The sequence below is a fragment of the Gymnoscopelus microlampas genome (assembly GCF_963454915.1).
Source record: "Gymnoscopelus microlampas genome assembly, chromosome: 15".
Taxonomy (NCBI): Eukaryota; Metazoa; Chordata; class Actinopteri; order Myctophiformes; family Myctophidae; genus Gymnoscopelus; species Gymnoscopelus microlampas.
In genome coordinates, this window is record NC_139952.1 from 45,710,171 (window position 1) to 45,732,711 (window position 22,541).

The following is a 22,541-nucleotide window of genomic DNA, read 5'->3' on the forward strand; positions in this document are numbered from 1 at the left end:
AGAGAGAGAGAGAGAGAGAGAGAGAGAGAGAGAGAGAGAGGGAGGGGGAGAGAGGGGGAGAGAGGGAGAGAGAGGGGGAGAGAGGGAGAGAGGGAGAGAGAGAGAATAATAAGCCCCATTTAAGAATTATATATATAGCTGCAGGGGCGTAAGTGGGGCTGAGTTACTTGGGCCCCAGGTAAGGGGGGGGCTAAAAATAAATAATTCATAAATAATAATAATTTAAAAAATCATAGGGGGGGCCACAGTGAATCTTTGTCCCCAGGGCCCAGGATTTGGTGCTACGCCCCTGCTTCATTTCTTTCTTTCATTTTTTTCATTCCTCTTTCTCTTTCTCATACATTTTAATTCTTTTTTCATTGTAGCCTCCGCACCAGCTTTTGTTAGTCATGGCTGCTAGTTCCCACCTGATGTCATGTGGCAGTTCTGACTTCTCCAGATCGTACCGAATAACTGCTAGCTTGCATAACATCCTGAGACCAGGACTAAAGTCTAACATGTACAGGTCATCGGCAATGTGACCTCTGCTTCCTCCAAAGAGGAAGATACGATCTCCCACCACGCCACTGTGCAACCCGTTTGCACACGGGGCTTTAACTTCTTCCCTGGGCTTTAACTTCTTCCAGGAGCAGGTCTCTGAATTTAATTTCCACAGATCATTGTAGTAACCAAGTATGTGCAGCTCTCCATTGTAGGCAAAGAATGAAAAACGTTCTAGATGTGTGTAAAGATTTGTTGAGGTTACGCGCTGCCAGCAGCTGGTCTCTTTGTCAAACACGCTGATGGTGTTTAAGTGGGAGTCGTCCGTACCCAAGCCCCCAAATACAAACATCTTTGTCCCGATGACGGTGGCAGAGTGAGAGCGAATAACACGTGGCAGAGTGCCATTGGTGTTCAGTAAAGACCAGATCATTGTGCTGGTGTCGAACTTGTACATGTCATTGGTGAGCAGTTGATGCCAGGTCTCTCCTCCAAATACATACATGACCTTCCCCCAGACACAGACTGAGTGTCCCCACCTGGCCTCTGGAACAGTGCCACAAACCTTGGGCTTGAACCATCTGTGGGTGTCAACATCAAATGCGGCATGGCACCGCCCACCCAAGACATAGATAATATGGTCTATCAGCACAGCTGTGTGGTCATCTGTCATACTGTGTGGAGCAGGTCCAGTTGTCTCTGGGTGCAACGTTTTCCAGCTCAAAGACTCTGTGTTTAAGATGTGCACAAGCATCACGTCATAAAGGTCTTCATATGGGTCCTCTTCCGAACTGTCGCCAAGGAGACACACTGATCCAAAGCAGTACAACTTGAGCCCTACTGTTGCAACAGCGCCATATCGTCTTATATTTGTTTTATTTACGTTTTCCAGATGCAAAGTCCAGCAAAACATTTCAAACACAACCACCGACGGTAAAATACAGTTAACAATACACGTCTTGGGGTTCTTGAAGATGGGGTCTTGGTTGTGGAAAATTCAATAATTGATATTTTATACAATTCAGCTGTGTCATCATGATGAGGTCATAAGTCAGCCATGCCCAAACATAGATTTTACGGGTCAGCTATGCCCCAATATGGAGTCTCTAATGTTAGCCTGGGATCCAGACTGATTGTTACGTCCAGTGTTTTTTTTTTTCTCACTTCGCTTCACAGTCTGAAAAGCCTCCTACTGTATCTCCATGAACACACGGCCTGTGGACACGCACACACACATGCACATGCACATGCACACGCACACGCAGACACACACACACACACACACACACACACACACACACACACACACACACACACACACACACACACACACACACACACACACGTGAATAAAAACAGGGGCTCTGTCTCTCTCTCTCTTGTCTGTTAATAGGACTGATATGAACAACAAATGCATTCTGCATACCGTCCATGGCCCCAGTGCTCACAGACCATCCAACCTCTCCTCTGTTCCTCATAGGAGATGTCGTCTGTCTGCCTGTACATGTAGTTAAAGTTCAGTTTTTTATTGCGTCTTGTGGATACATGAGTAAAAAGTACTTTTGTTCGACTCTCACAATTGTGATTGGTCAATCACAGGCTCACAGCAGACTGTTATTTTGTGATAGCAGACGGCTGCTATGAATGATACAGTGGTTCTCAAAGAGTGTTTAGGGGACCACCTGGAGTCCAAAGTTGATAAAATGAAACATCTCCAGGTATTGATATAGGGCATACTGTAGCAGTGGCGCCCATTTTATGGTTCCATTGTTCCAGACCACATTATTTTTTCCCAAAGATATTTCCAAAAATATTTATATCAATTAATTTAATAATAATAATTATAATAATCGTGACCATAAAACATTTGATTCTGTGAAAAAAATAATTTTAATATTTAATTATATGATATACTATATTTAATAAATACCCTTTGTTTTGCGTTTTTCATTCTTTTTTTTTCTCACAGAATCAAATGTTTTATGGTCATGAATCACCAGGATCCTGGATGGCTTGATTCTAGGCTTAACAAAGAAAAATGAAGAAAAACTCCAGTGAAGGTAAAACACAGGTATAATGTTTTGTTTTCTGTGTGAACACATTTGTGAGAAAAGCTTTTGGTAAGCATTATTGAACTTTAGTTACTATTATATATACATTTCACTATTGTAAAACATGCATTAAACACTTTCCCCTATTTTTACCTAGGATATTTAGTTACCTACTACTTTGCTGGTATAAATGATAACATTATAGAACATTGCATTGCACACATGCATTGTTTGAGAACTTTAGTTTTTAGAAATATTACTTTTGGTACATTTTGATGCCTTACTCTTCTCTTTGTGTGTGTGTGTGTGTGTGTGTGTGTGTGTGTGTGTGTGTGTGTGTGTGTGTGTGTGTGTGTGTGTGTGTGTGTGTGTGTGTGTGTGTGTGTGTGTGTGTCTGTGTCTGCGTGTCTGATTCAATGTGTTTCCTCCATTTTCATGACTACAATAATCAGGCCTTCATGATCAAATATCTGCTTGGAAATCTCTGCTTAGGAGAGGCAACAAGCAGAAAATATTTTTTGGGCCAAGAAACAAGGAATGGAAATTAAAACTGTATAAAAAGCTGCCTGATGTCTGATTTTTGGTTCTAAACTTCAAAGACAGAATTTAATCCAGTATGGATTAAACGTGTCTCATTATGAAAGCATTCTGTGAAAAAGGAAAGCTCACAAGCCGGTAGATGTGCCTTTTTTAAACATACAGACTTGGTGTAGAGGGGAAAGGTTAAACCCACCCACAAAACAAAAACTCACTGTACATTACACCATTGAGTTTTTCTGGGTGAGTTTTCCTACCCCCGGGGTGAGTGTTCCTACCCCCGGGGTGAGTGTTCCGAGGTGAGTTTTCTCAGGTCCTGAGGTGAGTTTACCCACCCCCCGGGGTGACTGTTCCTACCCCCGAGGTGAGTATTCCTTTTTCAGTTGAGGTGAGTTTGTCTTGAGGTGAGTCTTCTTGTATTCCAACTAAACAACTGCATTTACTCAGAAAAACTACACATTTAAAATGGGTAAAGAAACAAACACAATGTCATTGTGAGGCTGACAGAATGCAAGGCTCCACAATGAGAAGTAGCAGAGCTACACACATACAGTAGGGACTCCCTCATCAATGCCTTCTGATATTGTGAGAAACTTAGAAAGACTTGGGAGAATATTGAGAGATTATTCACTTTGTAAATTGTAATTGCATAGTTGCGTCACCACTATAAGCTAATTGCGCACTGCACTGAGAAACAAACCCCTTGTCCCTCCTTGGTTTTTGTATGATGACTATGCCTATGGTTTTGTCAAGTGTCAAGAAGCATGTTGTACCTTATGTACTTATTCACTCATTCACAGACCACGCCTTAATTCACAAGCACAGACCACGCCTTCATTCACTAGCACAGACCACGCCTTAAAACCATACATCGTTTAAGATTTTTTTTATTTTGAAAAGAAGGCGATGAACCTGAAGAGAGAGGCATCCATCTTGACAGTAGTTTGTGGAAACACTAATCACTCCGAGACCCCCGTCTGCAACATGAAAACTAGGATAGATCAGAGAGTACTGATGAGGAGGAGGAGGAGAAGGAGGAGTTGACTCGGCTACCATGGCGATTGATTGAAGGTGTGTTACCTGAGGAGCGAACCAGGAATGGAGAATAGAGCATGGGAGTAGAGTGAGGAGAAGCAGGGTAAATAACCATTATTGTTTGAAGGCGTAGTCTTCCTCCTGAACATACGTTGTACAGACTCTATATAAAGATATATATTTTAATTAAAAAAAGGAGTATTGTACCAGTGTGAGACAAGAGGAGAATTAACCCATTCAAACCTGGAAGGCATCTGTGTAACCACTTTATCCACATTTAATACTTTGGCTATTCAAAAATAGCAGCTCTACGAGCTTGTATATCTGCTATTTTTGAAAAATCTTGACCATTTGTGGAAATAACTGAATATATATATTTTTTTAAATGGAACATTTGTAACCCTGGAACAAAATATTTTGAGACGGGTGTCGGCGGCCAAATACATATCATTTTGTCTGGTTCTTGACATGAAAAAGTTTGAGAACCACTGATATAATAGCAACATACGTTTTTCAGAAAACTGGATTTAGAAGACATTTGTAGAATCCCCCAGAAGCAAAGATTTGTGTTACAAATGTTTGCTTTAAAAATCTACAGATCTACAAGCTTGTAGCGCGGCACTCGGTGCCACGCTATGAGCTTGTAGATCTGCTATTTTTGAATAGCCAAAGAAATCTTAAAATGACACAGATGCGTTCCCGGTCTTAATGGGTTAATTTGAACAACAAAAAGTATCTACAGTAGAGCATACGATGGCTGGTGAACAGTAAATGCCAAAGTACCTGGGAATGCACTGCCCAAAACACTCAGAGATGCCCCCACCCTCCCAACCTTCAAAACCACCCTCAAAATCCACGTTGCATGTCCTCCCCATGTTCCCTAGGATTACAGTTTAGGCATTGGCACTGGGTGAAAAAAATGGGTTACAAAATCATGGGATAAAAATGTGGATAAAAAAAACCTTCTATATCGTTTTAGCCCAGCTAACCCCCCCCCCCCCCCCCCCCCCCCCTTCATTCCACTGTTTTTATTGATTTTATTCCTTAGTCTTAGCATTTGCTAGTGTTCCCCCCCCCCTAATAATGTTGTTTTTCTTTGTTGTTTTCTCATGAAAAGTGCTATATAAATTCAAGATTTTATTATTAAAGCACCAGCGGGTGTTAAAAGAGACACTGTTTCTCAGAACATTATAGCGGCTGCTGTTGACTTTGCACGTTAAGCCAGGCTTCTGCAGGTGTATTGGTGGTATAGGTGGTGTAGGGGCCTCCAAACATCACATCCTGTCCTGTCCCCTGCTGAGGGGGGTCTGGACTGGGTATAATCCTCCAGTAGAACCATCAGTGTAGTTTACATTCTGTGAGAACACAGGGTGCTGCTCTGGAGCTTGGTGAATACCTGCAGGTCCAGTTCAGTACGGATATCCACGTGTGAAATAAGAGTTCTGGGTGATTTGACCGTGAACTGGGGTGCCATAGCAGCCTGCAGCTGGCAGGGAGCCACTGGGCTTATAATTGATACGGTGGGTTGGTTGACTGTGTAATCAGAACCAGTAAACTGCTGGCTAGTGGGGTTTGGGTTCACCACGGTGACGGGACCGCCCATGTATGGACCGACCCCGATGTTAAAACTAGCCTGCAGAGCTTGAGCAGTGTTTGGATTAATGACTGTGACTGATGCCCAGATTACAGGACAGCTGAGTAGTCTGGTCAGTGGCGTGCACAGACATTTTGAGGGGCAGGTGCTCAAGTAAATTATACTTTTTTTTGTTTACTTGGTCTGCTCTTTTTTCCCTCTACACGATACCTCTTTGCCAAAAATAGCCGATCTACAAGCCCACAACGCCTCGCAGCGCGAGGCGTTGTGGGCTTGTAGATCTGCTATTTTTGGCTAAAGTTCTCCTCAGAAAAGGGATGCTAGGTTTCGAGTGGTTATGGTAAAAAGAAAAATCATATCACATAAAGATTTGGCGGACCCCCTGTAGTAACTCTGAGGACCCCCTGTTGAAGACCCCTGCTGTGAACTGAAAAAAAAAAAAACGTTTTTTTTCAAAAGGGCACTTCTGGTCAAGAGGGCAAAGGGCAGGTGCTCTAGCACCACCTAGAGTCTATCTGTGCACGTCCCTGAGTCTGGTCTCCCCGGGGCTGTAGCTCAGTGGAGCTGACGGCCCTGGCTGCAGGTGGGTTGGAGGTAACGGGACTGTCTGGGTCGGCTGCTCTGTGGTGGCTTTCCAGAGACTGGTCATCATCATCGACGACATCGGTAGCTCTGGGTCCTGGCGTGAACTGCCGGTTCTCGTAGTTCCAGACGTCATCGTCCGCAGGCTTCGGGGCCGCCCGTTTGCACGAGTCCCATCTCGTATCATATCGTATCCCGATGCCGTCCCATCGCATACCGGGCTTCACGCGACCTACAGAGCTTTGGCCGGATGTTGACCTCATGGTCACAATCTCAATGGCATTTTCAGGGCTTTCTCGACTGGGCGAGACATCCTTCCCTGATTGCTTGGCTCGCACCAAAGATGCTTTGTTCATGTCAACGATGGATGTTATGGGTTCACGAGAGGGCAGGTCTTTGTTGGCTGGAGGGGACAGGGGCACAGCGGTCACAGAGGTCATCAGCGGTGGCGAGGCTGGTTTAGCATTGGACGGGGTGGACTGAAGGTCGGGCTGTGACTCACGTTTAGCCAGTGAAGAATCAGCTGAGGCTGGTTTGGTTGGACGGTATTCAAGGTTGAAGTTAGAGGATGCTAAGGTTTTAAGTGAGTTCAAGACCAGCTCTAATTTTCGCTCAGCCTGCATTTGTAAAGCCTCACAGCGCTGCACTAAATGAGAAACCACAGCTGTAGGGACTGATGTGGTTTCTACTTTCACTCTGGCCTCTTGGTTTCGGGGAGAGGGGCACTGGCATTCAGGGGACGAGTCTTTTGAACACAGACTTGAAGGGCCGTCACACGTGGGAGACTTTGAAAATCTTCTCCGTTTGACCGTCCCTGCATCTCCAATCGATGACACGCAATCCACACCATGTTTCAACGGTTTTCTCATTTCTGAAAAAAACAAATAAGAAAAGACAAATATGTTAGGATACATTTTAAAATGAAAGGAGGAAGCAGCTGCTTGATGAAGACCTGAGAGGTCGAAGAGCGCTGGTCAATCTGATTGTCTCTAAATAAGAGAATACTATTTTCATTGAAGACGGAGTGCCTAGGATTTCCTTTTAGTCTGCAGTCTGTAGTACCACTGCATGGGAAACAAAGCAGCACTTCTTGGACTTTTAGGCCACATCCACACGGAGACGTTTTAAAAAATGTCACAGAGTCGTTTTCAAAAAGAAGCGTATTGTGGACCTAAAACGCCGGCTCCGTGTGGACGAAAGGTCAAAACGATTAAAAACGTATGCGGATTCACCTAAAAACGTCTCTGTGTGGATGTGGCCTTAGTGTCATGTTAGGCTACATACCAGACTGTCACACACACACCCAGAGACATATTCATTACACAAGCCTGTTAAACATTAGTCAACCAGGCTAGTATATACTGTAGATCATTGGAGACAAACAACTGCAACTTCAGGACACATACAACCGCTATATTAACCAAAAGGGCAATTCAGGTTTACAATGATCTACCCACCCTCTTCGCCATCCCCCCTCATTCCCTCTCTCCCGCGTGTGCACGTGACACATGCACACACCTGCACGGGTCCATTTGGTAACATTTGTACTCGCATAGTTAACAAAAAAGTGCCATAACTATTCTTTCTTCCTTTCTTTTTCCTTTATTTATTCAGGGGAACCCATTGAGAGCAAAGCTCTCTTTTTCAGGGACGCCCTGATAACAGCATCTAAAACAAATGAAACACACACATAATGAAAAACCATAACAAACATTTGAATCAAATGACGATCATCACAGATACAAATAAATAAATATAGTGTTACATGAAACAGGTGCAGTTACTATGCGTTCGACACAGTGAACCATCAGATCCTCCTCTCCACCCTCGAGGGGATGGGTGTCTCAGGCTCTGCACTCTCCCTGTTTGCATCCTACCTGACGGGTCGCTCCTACCAGGTGATGCTGGGAGGGTCTGTGTCAGAACCACACAGGCTCACTACTGGGGTTCCCCAAGGCTCGGTTTTGGGTCCTCTTCTCTTCTCCCTCTACACTACATCTCTTGGTGCTGTCATCCGCTCCCATGGCTTTTCCTACCACTGCTATGCCGATGACACCCAGCTGATCCTCTCATTCCCCCCCTCTGACACACAAGTGGAGGCACGCATTGCTGCTTGTCTGGCCGACATCTCGGAGTGGATGTCGACGAACCACCTGAAGCTCAACCTGGACAAGACCGAGCTGATGTTCATCCCGGGGAAGGGCTGTCCTCACCGAGACATGGCCATCACCATTGAGAACGCTGTGGTGACATCAACTCGGACTACGAAGAAACTGGGTGTGACCCTGGACGATTAACTGTCGTTCTCGGCTAACATCGCATCAGTGACACAGTCCTGCAGATTCCTCCTCTACAACATCAGGAGGATTCGCCCCTTCCTCACGGAGAAGACAGCCCAGGTGCTCATCCAGGCCCTTGTCATCTCCCGCCTGGACTACTGCAACTCCCTCCTGGCTGGTGCTCCGGCATCTGCCATCAGACCTCTGGAGCTTGTCCAGAAAGCTGCGGCTCGTCTGGTGTTCAACCGCCCCAAGTTCTCTCACACAACTATCCTTCTCCGTTCCCTGCACTGGCTCCCCGTAGCGGCTCGCATTCAGTTTAAAACCCTGGTGCTAGCCTATAGGGCAGTGAAAGGAACAGCTCCCTCTTACCTCCGGGGATTGGTCAATGCCCACAACCCTGCCCGACCACTCCGGTCTGCCACCTCGGGGCGACTGACTCCCCCGCCACTCAACGGTCCTTCTGGTCGATCGACACGGTCACGACTTTTTTCTGTTCTGGCCCCACAGTGGTGGAATGAACTTCCCACTGATGTCAGGACAGCAGAGTCACTGCCCATCTTTCGCCGCAGGCTGAAAACCCACCTCTTCAGGAAACACTACCCTTCCTCTTTGCCTGGCCTACTTGTTGTTAACTAGTTGTACGAATGCTTGTTTTATTGTTGAATTGTTTATTGGATCTTGTTTAGTCAATACAATTATTTGTTTTAGCTCCTGCTCATTTGATTTAGCTATTTTGTCTCATCTGTTTAAGGAAATAGGTAGTTGATATATTGCACTTTTACCTTAGCGCTAGCTATGCTCTTGGTTGCTTGTTATTGCAGAAAATGCACTTATAACCTCTGGTGATTAGTAGCTTTCGTTCCCTACCTTTGTTGATTGCACTTATTGTAAGTCGCTTTGGATAAAAGCGTCTGCTAAATGACTGTAATGTAATGTAATGTAATGTACTATGCAATGTGTCCTCAAGAAGTGCCCAAAGGCCAAATGCTTCTATTGAGACCAATCGCTCCAGTTTCAGAGAGTCCTGAAGTTTGTTCCATTTGTGTGGAGCATAATACATGAAAGCAGTCTTTCCTTGTTCACTGCTCTTCCGTGGACTGGTATATCTAATGTGTGATTGTGAACGTGCATGTCCAGTAACCTTTGGCTCTAAAAGCGAAGATAGGTACAGAGGAAGCTTACCACACAAGGCCTTATAAATAAATAACATACAATGCTGCTCTCTACGTACTGCGAGAGAAGGCCAACCCACTTTATCATATAAAATACAGCGATGGGTGAGATAATCACCAGTGATAAAACGTAGTATAGGGCACTGTGGTAGACTGCATCCAGAGGCTCAAGTGTGGAGATTGAAGCATGCGTGTACAGCACATCACCACAGTCAAACACAGACATTATGACAGATTGAATAACATTTTTTTCTGCTGGTAAAGGAAAAGCAGGACCTGTTTCTGTAGAGATTTTAACTGCAAGTCTTTTGCCACCTTGGGAAATCACTATAATAGTAAAGTTGGTCAAAAACAGCAGCGTTTTCAGGAAAATAAAACAAGTTGTGTTCCTCCAGAAAGCGTCAGTATTTACCAGTATGTCCAGAGAAACAGCTGTGGGCGTGTTCTTCCTCTTTCACCTCCTGTTCAATGGCGACTGGAAACAGCAGAGAGACAATTAGACGTGGTTTTATATTCAACATTCTTGTGTTAAGTCAACAGTGGTTGTCAACCAGTGGTCCGGGGACCACCGGTGGTCCTTGGGGGGGATACCAGGGGGTCCCCAGCAAAACTAGTTAACATAGCGTCACAATCATGAGCTTGTAGATCTGCTATTTTTGAAAAATCTTGAAAATGTGTGAAAATCTTTGAACATGTATATTTTTTAAAGCGAACATTTTTAACTCAAATCTTTGCTTCTGGGGGTCCCTGACACAACATTTTCAGATGGGGGTCCACGGCCAAATGTATATCAATTTAGTCCTTGGCATGAAAAAGGTTGAAAACCACTGTGTTAGTTTAAAGGCATTGTAGGGAACATTAAGCCTAAATTTAAAAAATATTTATATATATATTTTTTGCATTTTTTCCCCTCTATCAGCCACTATATAATGATGCTGGGGTGTTTTGAAACACAGTACTCTTTCTGAAAACCCTATTTTCCCTCATTGTTATTGTTTGTGCAGTTCGTTTCCCGGCCACCAGGGGGTGATGCCTCCATAGACTTCCATAGACTTCCTTACGTACCGGACAAATATAACAACAACAACAACAATAGGGAAAATAGGGTTTTCAGAAAGAGGCCTGTGTTTCAGTGCAAGAAAACACCCCAGCATCATTATATAGTGGCTGATAGAGGGGAAAAAATGCAAAAAAAAAAATATATAAATATTTCTTAAATTTAGGCTTAATGTTCCCTACAATGCCTTTAAACCTCTTAAATGGACAAACAGCAAGATGTTTTAAAGGGATAGTTCGCCCCCAAAATTACTTTTATATCTATCAATTACTCACCCCATGAGTAGACTAGAGAGACTAGAATTCATGGATATTGTTTTGTTTTTGTCGCATTCCTAAGCCAATAATTTGATGACAAGCAGCAGGTCCCGGTAGGAGACACAAAGAGTCTCCTTTAACCACTTCAGCCCTATATACATTCCGGCCATTTGAAAATAGCAGATCTACAATCTCACAATGCGTCGCGATGAGACGCATTGTAAGTTTGTATCTGCTATTTTCAAAAGATTTTAATACATTTTATACATTTACAAACTTGTGAAATGGGACATTCTGCGTAAGGAGTACTTTAACTTTTGGTACTTTAGTACATTTTGATGCTAATACTTCTGTACTTTTACTCAAGTCAATTTTGAATACCGGACTTTTACTGTCTTCTTTAACTTCTTAAAAAAAGCCTTTCATCAAAAGGCTTTTCCGTTGATTTGAAATGTGTTTGATACTTCAGCGTTTCATACTACATGTAATGCTTACATTTCTTACAACATTTCTATTCTAACTACCTGTATTAACATCCTCATTATGTCTGATGACAGATAGTCATTTAATAACCACTTAAACCCTATATATGCTTAGTTGACGGGAGTACCCCAGGGGTCTATACAAAGCACCCTCCTGTTCTCTGGAGTAACGTTGACCTCACACACCTGTTATGTTAGAGTCGTGAGCGTTCAGGGCTGTGAGAGGCTCTGGGACCGGCTCAGTCTTCACGATGGACAAATCGATGGGAGTCGTCTCAGTCAGACTCTTTTTTGAATGTTTGTTGTCTGTCGCTTCTAAATTTGAAAAAAAAAAAAACAATAATATCATGAACTTCAACATTGATCACTAACTGGGACATGCAGTATCTGTATCTGTATTTTGTGTGTGATGTTTGGTCCTATAGTATACCTTCATCTCTGGGTGGGCGGGTGTGGAGAGAGTCAGCGCACTGAAGTCAAGGCACAGACTACTGTGTTGCTGACGGACAACGGATGCACACTTATGAGAAACAACAAAAATAAAACCTGGCAAAACAGTTGCGTGCATTAGATAAAGGAAACATTCAGTCTAAATGTGAGATGTGAAAATGTGAAGTGAAGTCGGACTGAATAATGACTTCACTGTAGCCTATAGTTATAGTAGCCTTTTCATAAATGATATTTGTACTTAGGCTGTCCTGAAAGTTTATAATATTTAGAGAAATTTAAAGTTTCAAATACAAAAGTAGTAGTAGTAGGCGAGAATTAGCAAGCTGGACATTCAGACTGAATGTTTCCTTTATCCTCATCTTGCGCTAATGCACACAACTGTTTTACCAGATTTTATTTTTGTTGTTTCTCATAAGCGTGCATCCGTTGTCCGTCAACAACACAGCAGTCTGTGCCTTGACTTCAGTGCGCTGACTCTCTCCCCACCCGCCCCCCCCCCCCCCTGCCCCCTTGCGCTTCAACAATATGGGATAAGGCATTTCGCCTACCAACCATAGGGACTCAGAATCCCCCCGGTCCGCACATAAACAGCAGATCCAAAACGACAGGTGGTAGCTGGGGTGGTGGTGGAGGGTGAGCAGCATTTTTAGCAAGACAGCAGCATCAGCAGCAGCATGAGCAGCAGCAAAAAGCAAGCAGGGATGAGAAGTGCAAACTTCCAGCTTAACCCTTCAAGCCCGGGAACGCATCTGTGTAAGCACTTTTACCATTATTTTACACTTTGGCTATTCAAAAATAGCAGATATACAAGCTCATAGCGCGGCTTGTAGATCTGCTATTTTTAGAAAAATCCTGAAAATGTGTGCAAATCTTTTATATACATTTTAAACTCAAATACATATTATTTTGGGGGTCCTGGACATAAAAAAATGTTTGAAAACCATTGATAATATAGCCATATAAGTAAAAAAAAAATGGATTTAGAAGACATTTCTAAAATCCCCAGAAGCAAAGATTTGAGTTAAAAACGTTCGCATCGCGATGGATGCGTTGTGAGCTTGTAGATCGGCTATTTTCAAATAGCCTATCTTCGCTTAAAAAAAATATATATTCAAAGATTTTCACACATTATCAAGATTTTTCTAAAATATCTGTCTAGATCTATATCTGTCTGTAGATTCTACAAGCTCAAAGCCGCGCTATGAGCTTATATCTGCTATTTTTTAATAGCTAAAGTATAAAATGACACAGACGCGTTCCCGGTCTTACTGGATTAAAAGATGCCGACTCAATCCACACATACTGTACAGTACCTGCTGAGTTGCTTCGGGGCAGCGGTTGGTCAACAGGCGGTCGGTGTCCACTGTCTGGGTCCAAGAACGTCCGTCTGTCTGGACGTTCCGGTGGATTCTGTGTTTCCTCTACTTGGATGCTTCTTCTCTCCCTCTGTTCTTCTGGGTCCTGTGCAGTGATGGAAGAAGTACTCACTTTTTTGAGGCCTGAGGTTCCGATTCTACAGAATGTCTTCTAAATCCTAACAGTTCTTTTTTTTAAACTTATGTTGCTATGTCAGTGGTTCTCAAACTTTTTCATGTCAAGGACCCCCAAATGTATATGTATTTGGCCGCAGACCCCCATCTCAAAATGTTTTGTTCCAGGGACCCCCCCAGAAGCAAAGAATAGAGTTAAAAATGTTCGCTTTAAACAATATATATTCAAAGATTTGCACACATTTTCTCGATTTTTCAAAAATAGCAGATCTATAAGCTCGTAGCGCGGCACTCTGTGCCACGCTATGAGCTTGTATATCTGCTATTTTTTAATAGCCAAGGTGTAAAATAATGCTTTTTAGCTCAAATCAAAAAATGACACAGATGCGTCCCAGGTCTTAATGGGTTAAAGTAAAAGCATTAATACCCTATTGTAGAAATACAAGTTACAGGTGCAAGTTTGATTAAATTAAATTAAATTTAGAAGAAGGTCCCATTTCACAAGTTTTCAACTGTATAAAAATCTTCAATTCGCCAAAGTAGGCCTATAGGTCTGAAGTGGTTTGGCAGTAATGATCAAAATCTACAAAGTAACAAATAATAAATAATCAATTTATCATCAAATAATTATGGTGGAGTAAAAGTACTAATAATACACCTTTGAGAAGTAGTGGAGTAGAAAGTAAAAGTCATGTAGTATTAAAAGTTTAAAAAAAACAAAAAATACCTTGAAATTGTCCTTAAGTACTTGAGTACTTGAGTACCAGTTCCACCACTGGTCCGGATCCTGAGGAGTCTGCTGCCATTCCCTGGAACCCAGAAGACCCAGAAGGTGTGGACCTTCTGGCTGCAGGGTGTCAGGACCTTCTGGCCGGGTGACAGGAGGTAAGGTGTGCACCGGTGACGATTGTGAGCCAGCGGCCAAAGGATCTGGGATATGATGTGTTTCATTACCTATGGACAGTGGTGGAAAAAATACTCAAATATTTTACTTAAGTAAAAGTACCAATACTGCAATGTATAAAGAAATACTCGTTACATCTGATACATGCTATATCATGGATAATACAAAGGATAACATCATAATGCATGATAATAATCTAAATCTGCAAAGTAACTACAGTAGTAACTAAAGTTTTCAAATAACATTTGCCTCTAAAATGTAGTGGAGTAGAAGGAAAAGTATTGAAAAATTGGAAATACTCAATTAAATGTATGTCAAAATTGTACTGAAGTACAGTACTTGAGTTTACATGGGGTGACCAACTGATAGGAAAAAAGATTTTGGGTGAACTATCCCTTAAAGGCGCTGTGCGGACCTTCTACTTCTCTACAATGTTATCTATTCTGATCTTTTTTTGTGTTCTTTTTTTTTCTTTAACCTTTATTTAACCAGTAAAATCACATTGAGACCATGGTCTCTTTTACGAGTGTGCACTGGCTAAGGGAAGAGGCAAATAAATTGCTCTGCCAGTAACAACAAATACAGTACATGATGACAAACATATGACATCCGTAATACCAAAAACCTACTACCAGGGAGACTCCGAGAGAGTCTAAATAGCTCACCAATAACAGACTAATAAGAACAATATATCATGAAACTACTAAGCTAATATAAAACTGAGATCACAGCGTTTTGCTACTCGTCAAAGCAGGAGCAATGGCTGGAGAGTGTGCCCATGGCAATCCTCTTAACCCATTGAGACCTGGAACTGTCTCATTTTTAGATTTGAGCTAAAAAGCATTATTTTACACTTTGGGCTATTCAAAAATAGCAGATCTACAAGCTCATAGCGCGGCACCGAGTGCCGCACTACGAGCTTGTAGATCTGCTATTTTTGAAAAATCGTGAAAATGTGTGCAAATCTTTGAATATATATATATTTTTAAAGCGAACATTTTTAACTCAAATCTTTGCTTCTGGGGGTCCCTGGAACAAAATATTTTGATGGGGGTCCGCGGCCAAATACATATAATTTTGGGGGTCCTTGACATGAAAAAGATTGAGCACCACTGATATAGAAACATACGTTTTTCTGAATACTGTTGAGATTTAGGAGACATGTAGAATCGGCTTCAGGCCTCAAAGTCACTAGGGGGATCAAAGAAGCCAGTTTTAATCTGGTCTGTAGACCAGGGCCCAAAAAACGAAAAAAGGCTTTTTCTCCCCTCTCTCAGATTTGGTATTGGGTACGACTGGGTACGATCTACAGTAGCACCCGTCGAAAATAGCCGACTTGTGGGTGTGAGCGGACCTCTGGACCACGGTTGGTGCGTTTTACCATCAGGGTGATGTGAAGGTTCATATAAACCAGTCGACTGCTGCTTGACAGAGTGTCTCTGCTGTCTCAGGATGGCTTGTATTTTAGCCAGGGCTAAAGGAGAAAGACATGATCATGTGATTAGTATAGTTATGCTACAACTAAGACTAAAACTAAAAGGAAACAAATAATAGTTTTGTTGACTGAAACATTTTTTTTTTGGTTTGGCTTCATGTCATTCGGCTTGTCGAAATTGATTGAAAAATGTCAGATCAACATCAATATCTGATGATCACCATGCAGGATTTACCTTCTGGTACTTCTGCTTTAGTCAGCTCTTTATACTCTCTTTCACTGTTCATTGTCACCGTCTATGCAAAGAAAAGATCACATTAAAAGCAAAACAAAAATAAGAAAAACATCTCTCTCTCTCTCTCTCTCTCTCTCTCTCTCTCTCTCTCTCTCTCTCTCTCTCTCTCTCTCTCTCTCTCTCTCTCTCTCTCTGTGTGCGTGCGTGCGTGTGTGCGTTCGTCTGTCCGTGTACAGCTTTGGGTTCAAGATGGCTGACAGTGCTGCTGTGCTGTGAAAACTGTCTGTCTATCTGTCTAAAAAATCTAAGAAATCCTTAGTATTTCTCTAACCAATAGGTTACCAGTGGATTTTAGGTTCTTTATTTAGTTACTCTTCTTTAAAATTGCAACCAAAAGTGAAATTGCTGATTGAAAGGGGAGCGTGCTGCAGGTCAGCAAACACCAGGCCAACTACCACAAGCCAGGCCTGGTTCCATTGCAGAAGTGGATGCCCAGCTACCCAGCTACCCAGGGCAGCTAGACACCACCCTGGCCAGGCCCAGGCCTCTGAAGCAGGCCTCTGAAGCAGCTCAGCTAACCAGCCAAGGGATCTCCACTCCAGCTATAGTACCATCCTAGCCAGGCCCAGGCCTATGGAGCAGTTCAGCTAACCAGCCAAGCTACCTCCACTTCAGCTACAGTACCATCCAAGCCAGGCCCAGGCCTCTGGAGCAGCCCAGCTAAATCAGCAAAGCTACCTCCACTCCAGCTACCACCCAAGCAGGCCTGGACCTTTGGAGAAGCCCAGCTGACCAGCCAAGCTACCTCCACTACAGCTACCATCCAAAGGCCAAGGCCTGTTCAGCTGGAGGTCACCACCAGATAAGCTATACTTAACTTTTAAGATTGCTTTGCTCAGTGTGGCTCGTTTTTAGCCTAGATCTGAGTAGGCTGGTTGTGGATTTCTAACCCTCTGCTGTTATATAAGTACCATATACAGTAGATCTGCTACAATGACTCTGAAACAACTCCATGTGGAGGTGAATGAATTGAAGGAGACTATTAGTCTACTTTCAAATACTATGGATAAATTATCTAATCAACAAGAGGTCATAAATAGCTTGGTTAAAGAGATGGCAAAACTGAAAGCCCAGAATGCTGAACAAAATGACAGGATTGACACACTGGAAAATAGGGTTGATGAGCTAGAACAGTACTCGAGACTTAATTATATTATTGTCTCAGGACTGAACATTAAACCAAAGACCTATGCCAAGGCTGCTGCCCAGGCCATGGGACATGAAATGGAGCCTAGTGAGGAGGAGAGAGTCACAGTGGAGGAGGAGGTGGTGGCGTTTCTCCACTCTAGGAACATTATCATTGACAAAAATAAGATTGAGGCTTGTCATCCCCTGCCTCGTAGGAAGCAAACAGATGTGGAAGGGAATTCCAGACGAGTCAACCAAATGGATAATCCATCTGTCATCCTGAGGTTCTTCAGCAGGAAGCACAAGATGGAACTGTTACGACAGGGAAAAAACCTTAAAGGATCCCAGGTATACCTGAATGAGCACCTGACAAAGAAAAATGGTGAGATTGCTAGGAAAGCCAGATTCCTCAAAAAGAAAGGCAGGATCCAGGGAACCTGGACTGCAAATTGCAAAGTATTTATTAAATTGAATGGCCAGTCCCCAGAGCAAGCCAAGGTGGTAGTAGTTCGGAACCTGGATGAACTGAAAAAGTTTGAGTAAGGGAATACATTTCCTGGTTTTAATTCACTAATCACTTCTATACCCTTTCATGGATTTCATATTCCCATATCATGATATTGATGATGTTGACTTGGTTGAGGATATAAAATGCAAGTTTAGGTTAACAACTGACTCAAATCTTATGCATTTTAATCCCTTTGATTTGAGCCTACGACTCTAAATTTATGGGGTCTTTTGATCCTGATTCAAATTTCTTTAACTCTTTAACTCCTGAGTCACTATCCTGTGACTACTTTAGTATTGATCAATTTCATAGTCTACTACTTGATATTCCAAAGCCCCAACCAAAGCTATTTTCTACTTTTCATTTAAACATCCGTAGTTTCTCAAAGAATTATGAGACACTTAATCATTTTTTGTCTTTGTTAAATCATGAATTTTCAGTCTTAGCATTTTCTGAAACTTGGTTGACTGATGGGGTTGACATCTCTTTTTGACATCCCAAATTATAACACTATACACCATTGTAGAATGGCAAGATCTGGTGGAGGTGTATCTATATACCTGCACAATGAATATCAATTCAAACGTAGAGATGATCTTGCTCTAAACTCTGAGTGTTATGATGTTGAATCACTGTTCCTTGAAATACCCTCTTGTGACATTGTTAATGGTAAATGTGTTGTCATAGGATGCATCTACAGGCCCCCAGACTCAAACATTGAACATTTCAATGCTAGTCTCGCTTGTGTCTTGGAAAAAAATAACCGAGAAGGTAAAGTATGTTTCCTCTTGGGTGACTATAACATCAATCTATTTAACAGTGAGTCCTCTTCACTCACAGCAGAATTTTTGAATACTCTGTATGCAAATTCCATATACCCCTTAATTACTAAACCTACTCGAGTGACTGCCTCATCTGCAACCCTTATTGACAACATATTTACCAACTCTCTCAATAATGTATGGAAATCTGGTGTCTTTCACTCTGATATATCTGATCATTATCCTGTATTTCACTTCACATCAATAACCTCAGCTAACCATCAGGAGACTGACAAAGTTATAAGGTTTAGAGTGTTTAACAAAAGAAATATTGACCGGTTTGAGGAGCTGATTGATGACATTGATGACATTTAAAGTCCTTTAACTCTGTATTCAACAGGTGCTTTCCTCTTGTTAGTAAGCAAGCAAATAAGATCAGTGCATTCAGAAAACCCTGGTTTACACCAGATCTCAATAAATCTTTGAAAGCTAAGAATAGGTTGTATAAGAAATATATCGGTAATCCAACCCCAATTAATATAGCAAATTATAAGAAATATCGTAATAAATACAATCATCTTATTAGAATTGCTAAGAAAAAGTACTTTTCAGACAAGTTCAATGAGGCTTCAAATAACATCAAAACCACCTGGGGAGTCATCAACCAGCTTCTAAATAGGAAAAAGGCTTCAGCCACTCTTCCATCCCAATTTATCGATGAAAATAGAGTTTACTCTGATCCATCTGACATTGCATGTGCTTTTAACAATTATTTTGTCAATATTGGTTCAGTTCTATCAGAGAAGATAAGTCCTATGGCCGGGTCTCCATCTGAGTTTCTGACAGATTGCCATCCTTCTGTGCAGACCTTCAAGCCTCCTACTGAGAAGGAAATCATAGATATAATGATGTGTCTGAAAGATTCAGCTGCTGGTCATGATGAGGTCAGGTCTAACCTAATCATCAAAACTAGTCATTCAATTATTAAACCTTTAACCCACATCTTCACCAAATCATAAGAAACTGGAATAATACCCAATGACCTTAAAATTGCTAAAGTAGTTCCTGTTTACAAATCTGGAGACCGTAGTGTATTTAGCAACTACCGCCCTATTTCTGTTCTCCCATGTTTCTCCAAGATTCTGGAGAAGTTGGTCTATAACAGAATGATGGAACATCTGCAGGAGTGTAACATTCTGTATGAACACCAATATGGATTTAGGAAAAAACATTCTACAGAAATGGCCATACTTCAATTGGTTGATAAAATTCATACTGCATTCAATAATAATGAATATGCTTTGGGAATTTTTCTTGACTTATCCAAAGCATTCGACACTGTTAATTATGACATCTTACTTCAAAAGCTGTTACATTATGGATTTGCTGGAATCACTCATACATGGTTTTACAATTATATTCATAATTGACAACAATTTGTTATCATTAATGGAAGGTCATCAGATAGTGCCACTTTAACATGTGGGGTCCCACAGGGATCTATACTAGGCCCACTCTTATTCCTTATTTATATCAATGACTTGGCTTCAGCTTTGTCCTCCTTGTTTCCTGTACTTTTTGCAGATGATACAAATTTATTTATTTCACATACTGATTTTTCTGTTCTTATGGCAAAAGCTAATCACGATTTAGAAAATATTTCAAAATGGTTCAAATTAAACAAATTATCTCTCAATATAAAAAAATCAAATTTTATTATATTTACAATAAAAAATATTGTAAATCTAACACCTTTCTGTCTATAGGAGATAACCCAATCACTCAGGTTTCATCAACAACTTTCGTTGGAGTAATTATCCATGAAAGACTAAGCTGGAAAAGCCACATTAGCCATGTCTGTAAAAAAATATCTAAATCTGTCGGCATTATTGGCAAATTCCGTAGTTGTGTTCATCATAAGTGTCTCCTAACCCTTTATTATAGTTTAATTTATCCTTATCTTATATATTGCAATATCATTTGGGGAGCTACTTATCCTTCACATCTAAACAAACTCCATATGTTGCAAAAAAGATTCTGCAGGATTACTACATGTAGTGATTGGTCTGCTCATTCTGCTCCACTTTTCAAACAACTTAATATTTTATCAATTTCTAATTTACATAAATACCAAACCTGTAACTTTATTTTCAAAATACTGCTTCAGCCAGATTCATTTTCTTTGCCCTGTAAAGCCTTCTTCCAGTTCAACAGTGATGTGCATCATTTTAATACAAGACAGGCAAATCATTTACATATCCCAAAGTTCCGTACTGGTGTCAATTTTCCATCAGGTATAGGGGGGCTCAGCTATGGAACAGCTATATTAATATCTCATCGAAGGCTGCTTTGCCAAATCATTTTAAATATAAGCTAAAAACCCATTTGATTAATCAAATTTAACAACTCCCAGAGACATCCACTTTTACACCCACCCACACACACTTGCACCTACACCATTTTATACTAAAATAAACTATTATCTCTAATAGTATGAATACTATTTAATCTAGTATTCATACTGTGTATCTATTATTGTATTTGTATTTTTGAATAATTGTATGTATGTTGCCAAATAATTATTTTTTGGTTTCTATTACTTTGTATTTCTCTCTTGTATTTCGTAAGTGAGGTGAGATTAACCTTATAAACCCGAAAGGGTTTTCTAAATCTCACCTGCACATCCAACACAATATTATACTGTTGCTAAAAATGTGTTGTTTTTAAATGTGCAAATAAATAATAATAATTAAAAAAAAAAAGCTAATCACTGGCACTCATGGTGGCGCAATAACAGGCCGATTCATGTTCTCATCTATAACTGCCGATTCATGTTCTCATCTATAACTGGACCGATCTGTGTGAAACACACTCCCTAGCCTAGAGCATTAATGGGCAACTGGTGGCCCGGGGGCCACATGCGGCCCCCACCTTCACTTAATGCGGCCCGCAGGTTATCGGAATACTGATATATTATTGATTTCAGCTACAATTGCAAACATGACCCGCTTTAATTACTTCAGTCTATATTATAGTGGCTTAATGACTAGTATTTAAATATTATTGTCTTTTTAGGTACAATGTATTTGTATTTAAGTTCATAAAGTTAACATAAGTATAACTAAATGCATCTGAAATTAAATAAAAATGTTACTTTTCAGGATTCAAATAAAAAAAATAGCTAAAACAAATATCAGGATTCCAATTCAAAAGTAGCAAAAATAGCAGATCTACAAGCTCAAAATGTGTCGCGCTGCGACACGTTTTGAGCTTGTAGATCGGCTATTTGTGTGTCATAGAATGGCCCCACAGTACATGCATTGTGGCCCTCTGGAGTGAGTGTGGAAAAATAGTGGCCCTCTCCATCATCAAAGTTGCATCACCTCTGGCCTAGAGGCCAAGGAAAAACCTCTGCTCTGCATTTTTCACATTGCCCTGTTATAGGGCCACCAGGCAGGAGGCCCTGCAAAACACATGTTTGATAGTACTCCTACAGATTTTGTCCAAACATCACGCAAATCGGCATTGGTGTAAAGTCACTAAGTACATTTACTCAAGTACTGTACTTAAGTAAAATCTTTAGGTACTTTTACATTACTGGAGTATTTCCAATTGTCTGTACTTTTACTTCTACTCCACTACATCTCAGAAGCAAATATTGTACTTTTACTCCACTACAATTATTTGAACACTTTAGTTACTAACTACTTTTCAGGTATAAATGATTACATTATAAACCTTACATGAACCACTTCAGCCCTATTGTATACATAGGCTATTTGAAAATAGCCTATCTACAAGCTCACAACGCGTCGCACCGCGACGCGTTGTGAGCTTGTAGATCTGCTATTCAAACATTTCACTACTTTTACTTCAGGCACTTTAAGTACATTTTGATACCAATACTTTTGTACTTTCAATCAAGAACATTTTGAATTCCGGACTTCTACTTGTAACAGAGTATTTCTACATTGCAGTATTGATACTTTTACTTAAGTAAAACATTTGAGTACTTTTTCCACCACTGCAAATCGGTGCACA

The 22,541-nt window shown here is 41.2% G+C and overlaps 1 protein-coding gene across 1 annotated transcript in view; it reads right to left on the minus strand.

Moving 5' to 3' along the window:
- Nucleotides 1–316: 316 nt before the first annotated feature.
- The window catches only part of LOC311061816 (uncharacterized protein), a gene marked incomplete at both ends in the record, with an annotated part of 35,378 nt that continues 13,153 nt past the window's right edge, over nucleotides 317–22,541 (minus strand). Inside the window, 10 exons of the mRNA XM_084080513.1 lie at nucleotides 317–1,061; nucleotides 1,156–1,209; nucleotides 5,456–5,774; nucleotides 6,221–7,150; nucleotides 10,146–10,208; nucleotides 11,716–11,844; nucleotides 13,293–13,440; nucleotides 14,197–14,423; nucleotides 15,755–15,847; nucleotides 16,044–16,104. Coding sequence (XP_083936639.1) covers nucleotides 317–1,061; nucleotides 1,156–1,209; nucleotides 5,456–5,774; nucleotides 6,221–7,150; nucleotides 10,146–10,208; nucleotides 11,716–11,844; nucleotides 13,293–13,440; nucleotides 14,197–14,423; nucleotides 15,755–15,847; nucleotides 16,044–16,104 — 2,769 coding nt within the window. The remainder of the gene's footprint in view (nucleotides 1,062–1,155; nucleotides 1,210–5,455; nucleotides 5,775–6,220; nucleotides 7,151–10,145; nucleotides 10,209–11,715; nucleotides 11,845–13,292; nucleotides 13,441–14,196; nucleotides 14,424–15,754; nucleotides 15,848–16,043; nucleotides 16,105–22,541) is intronic.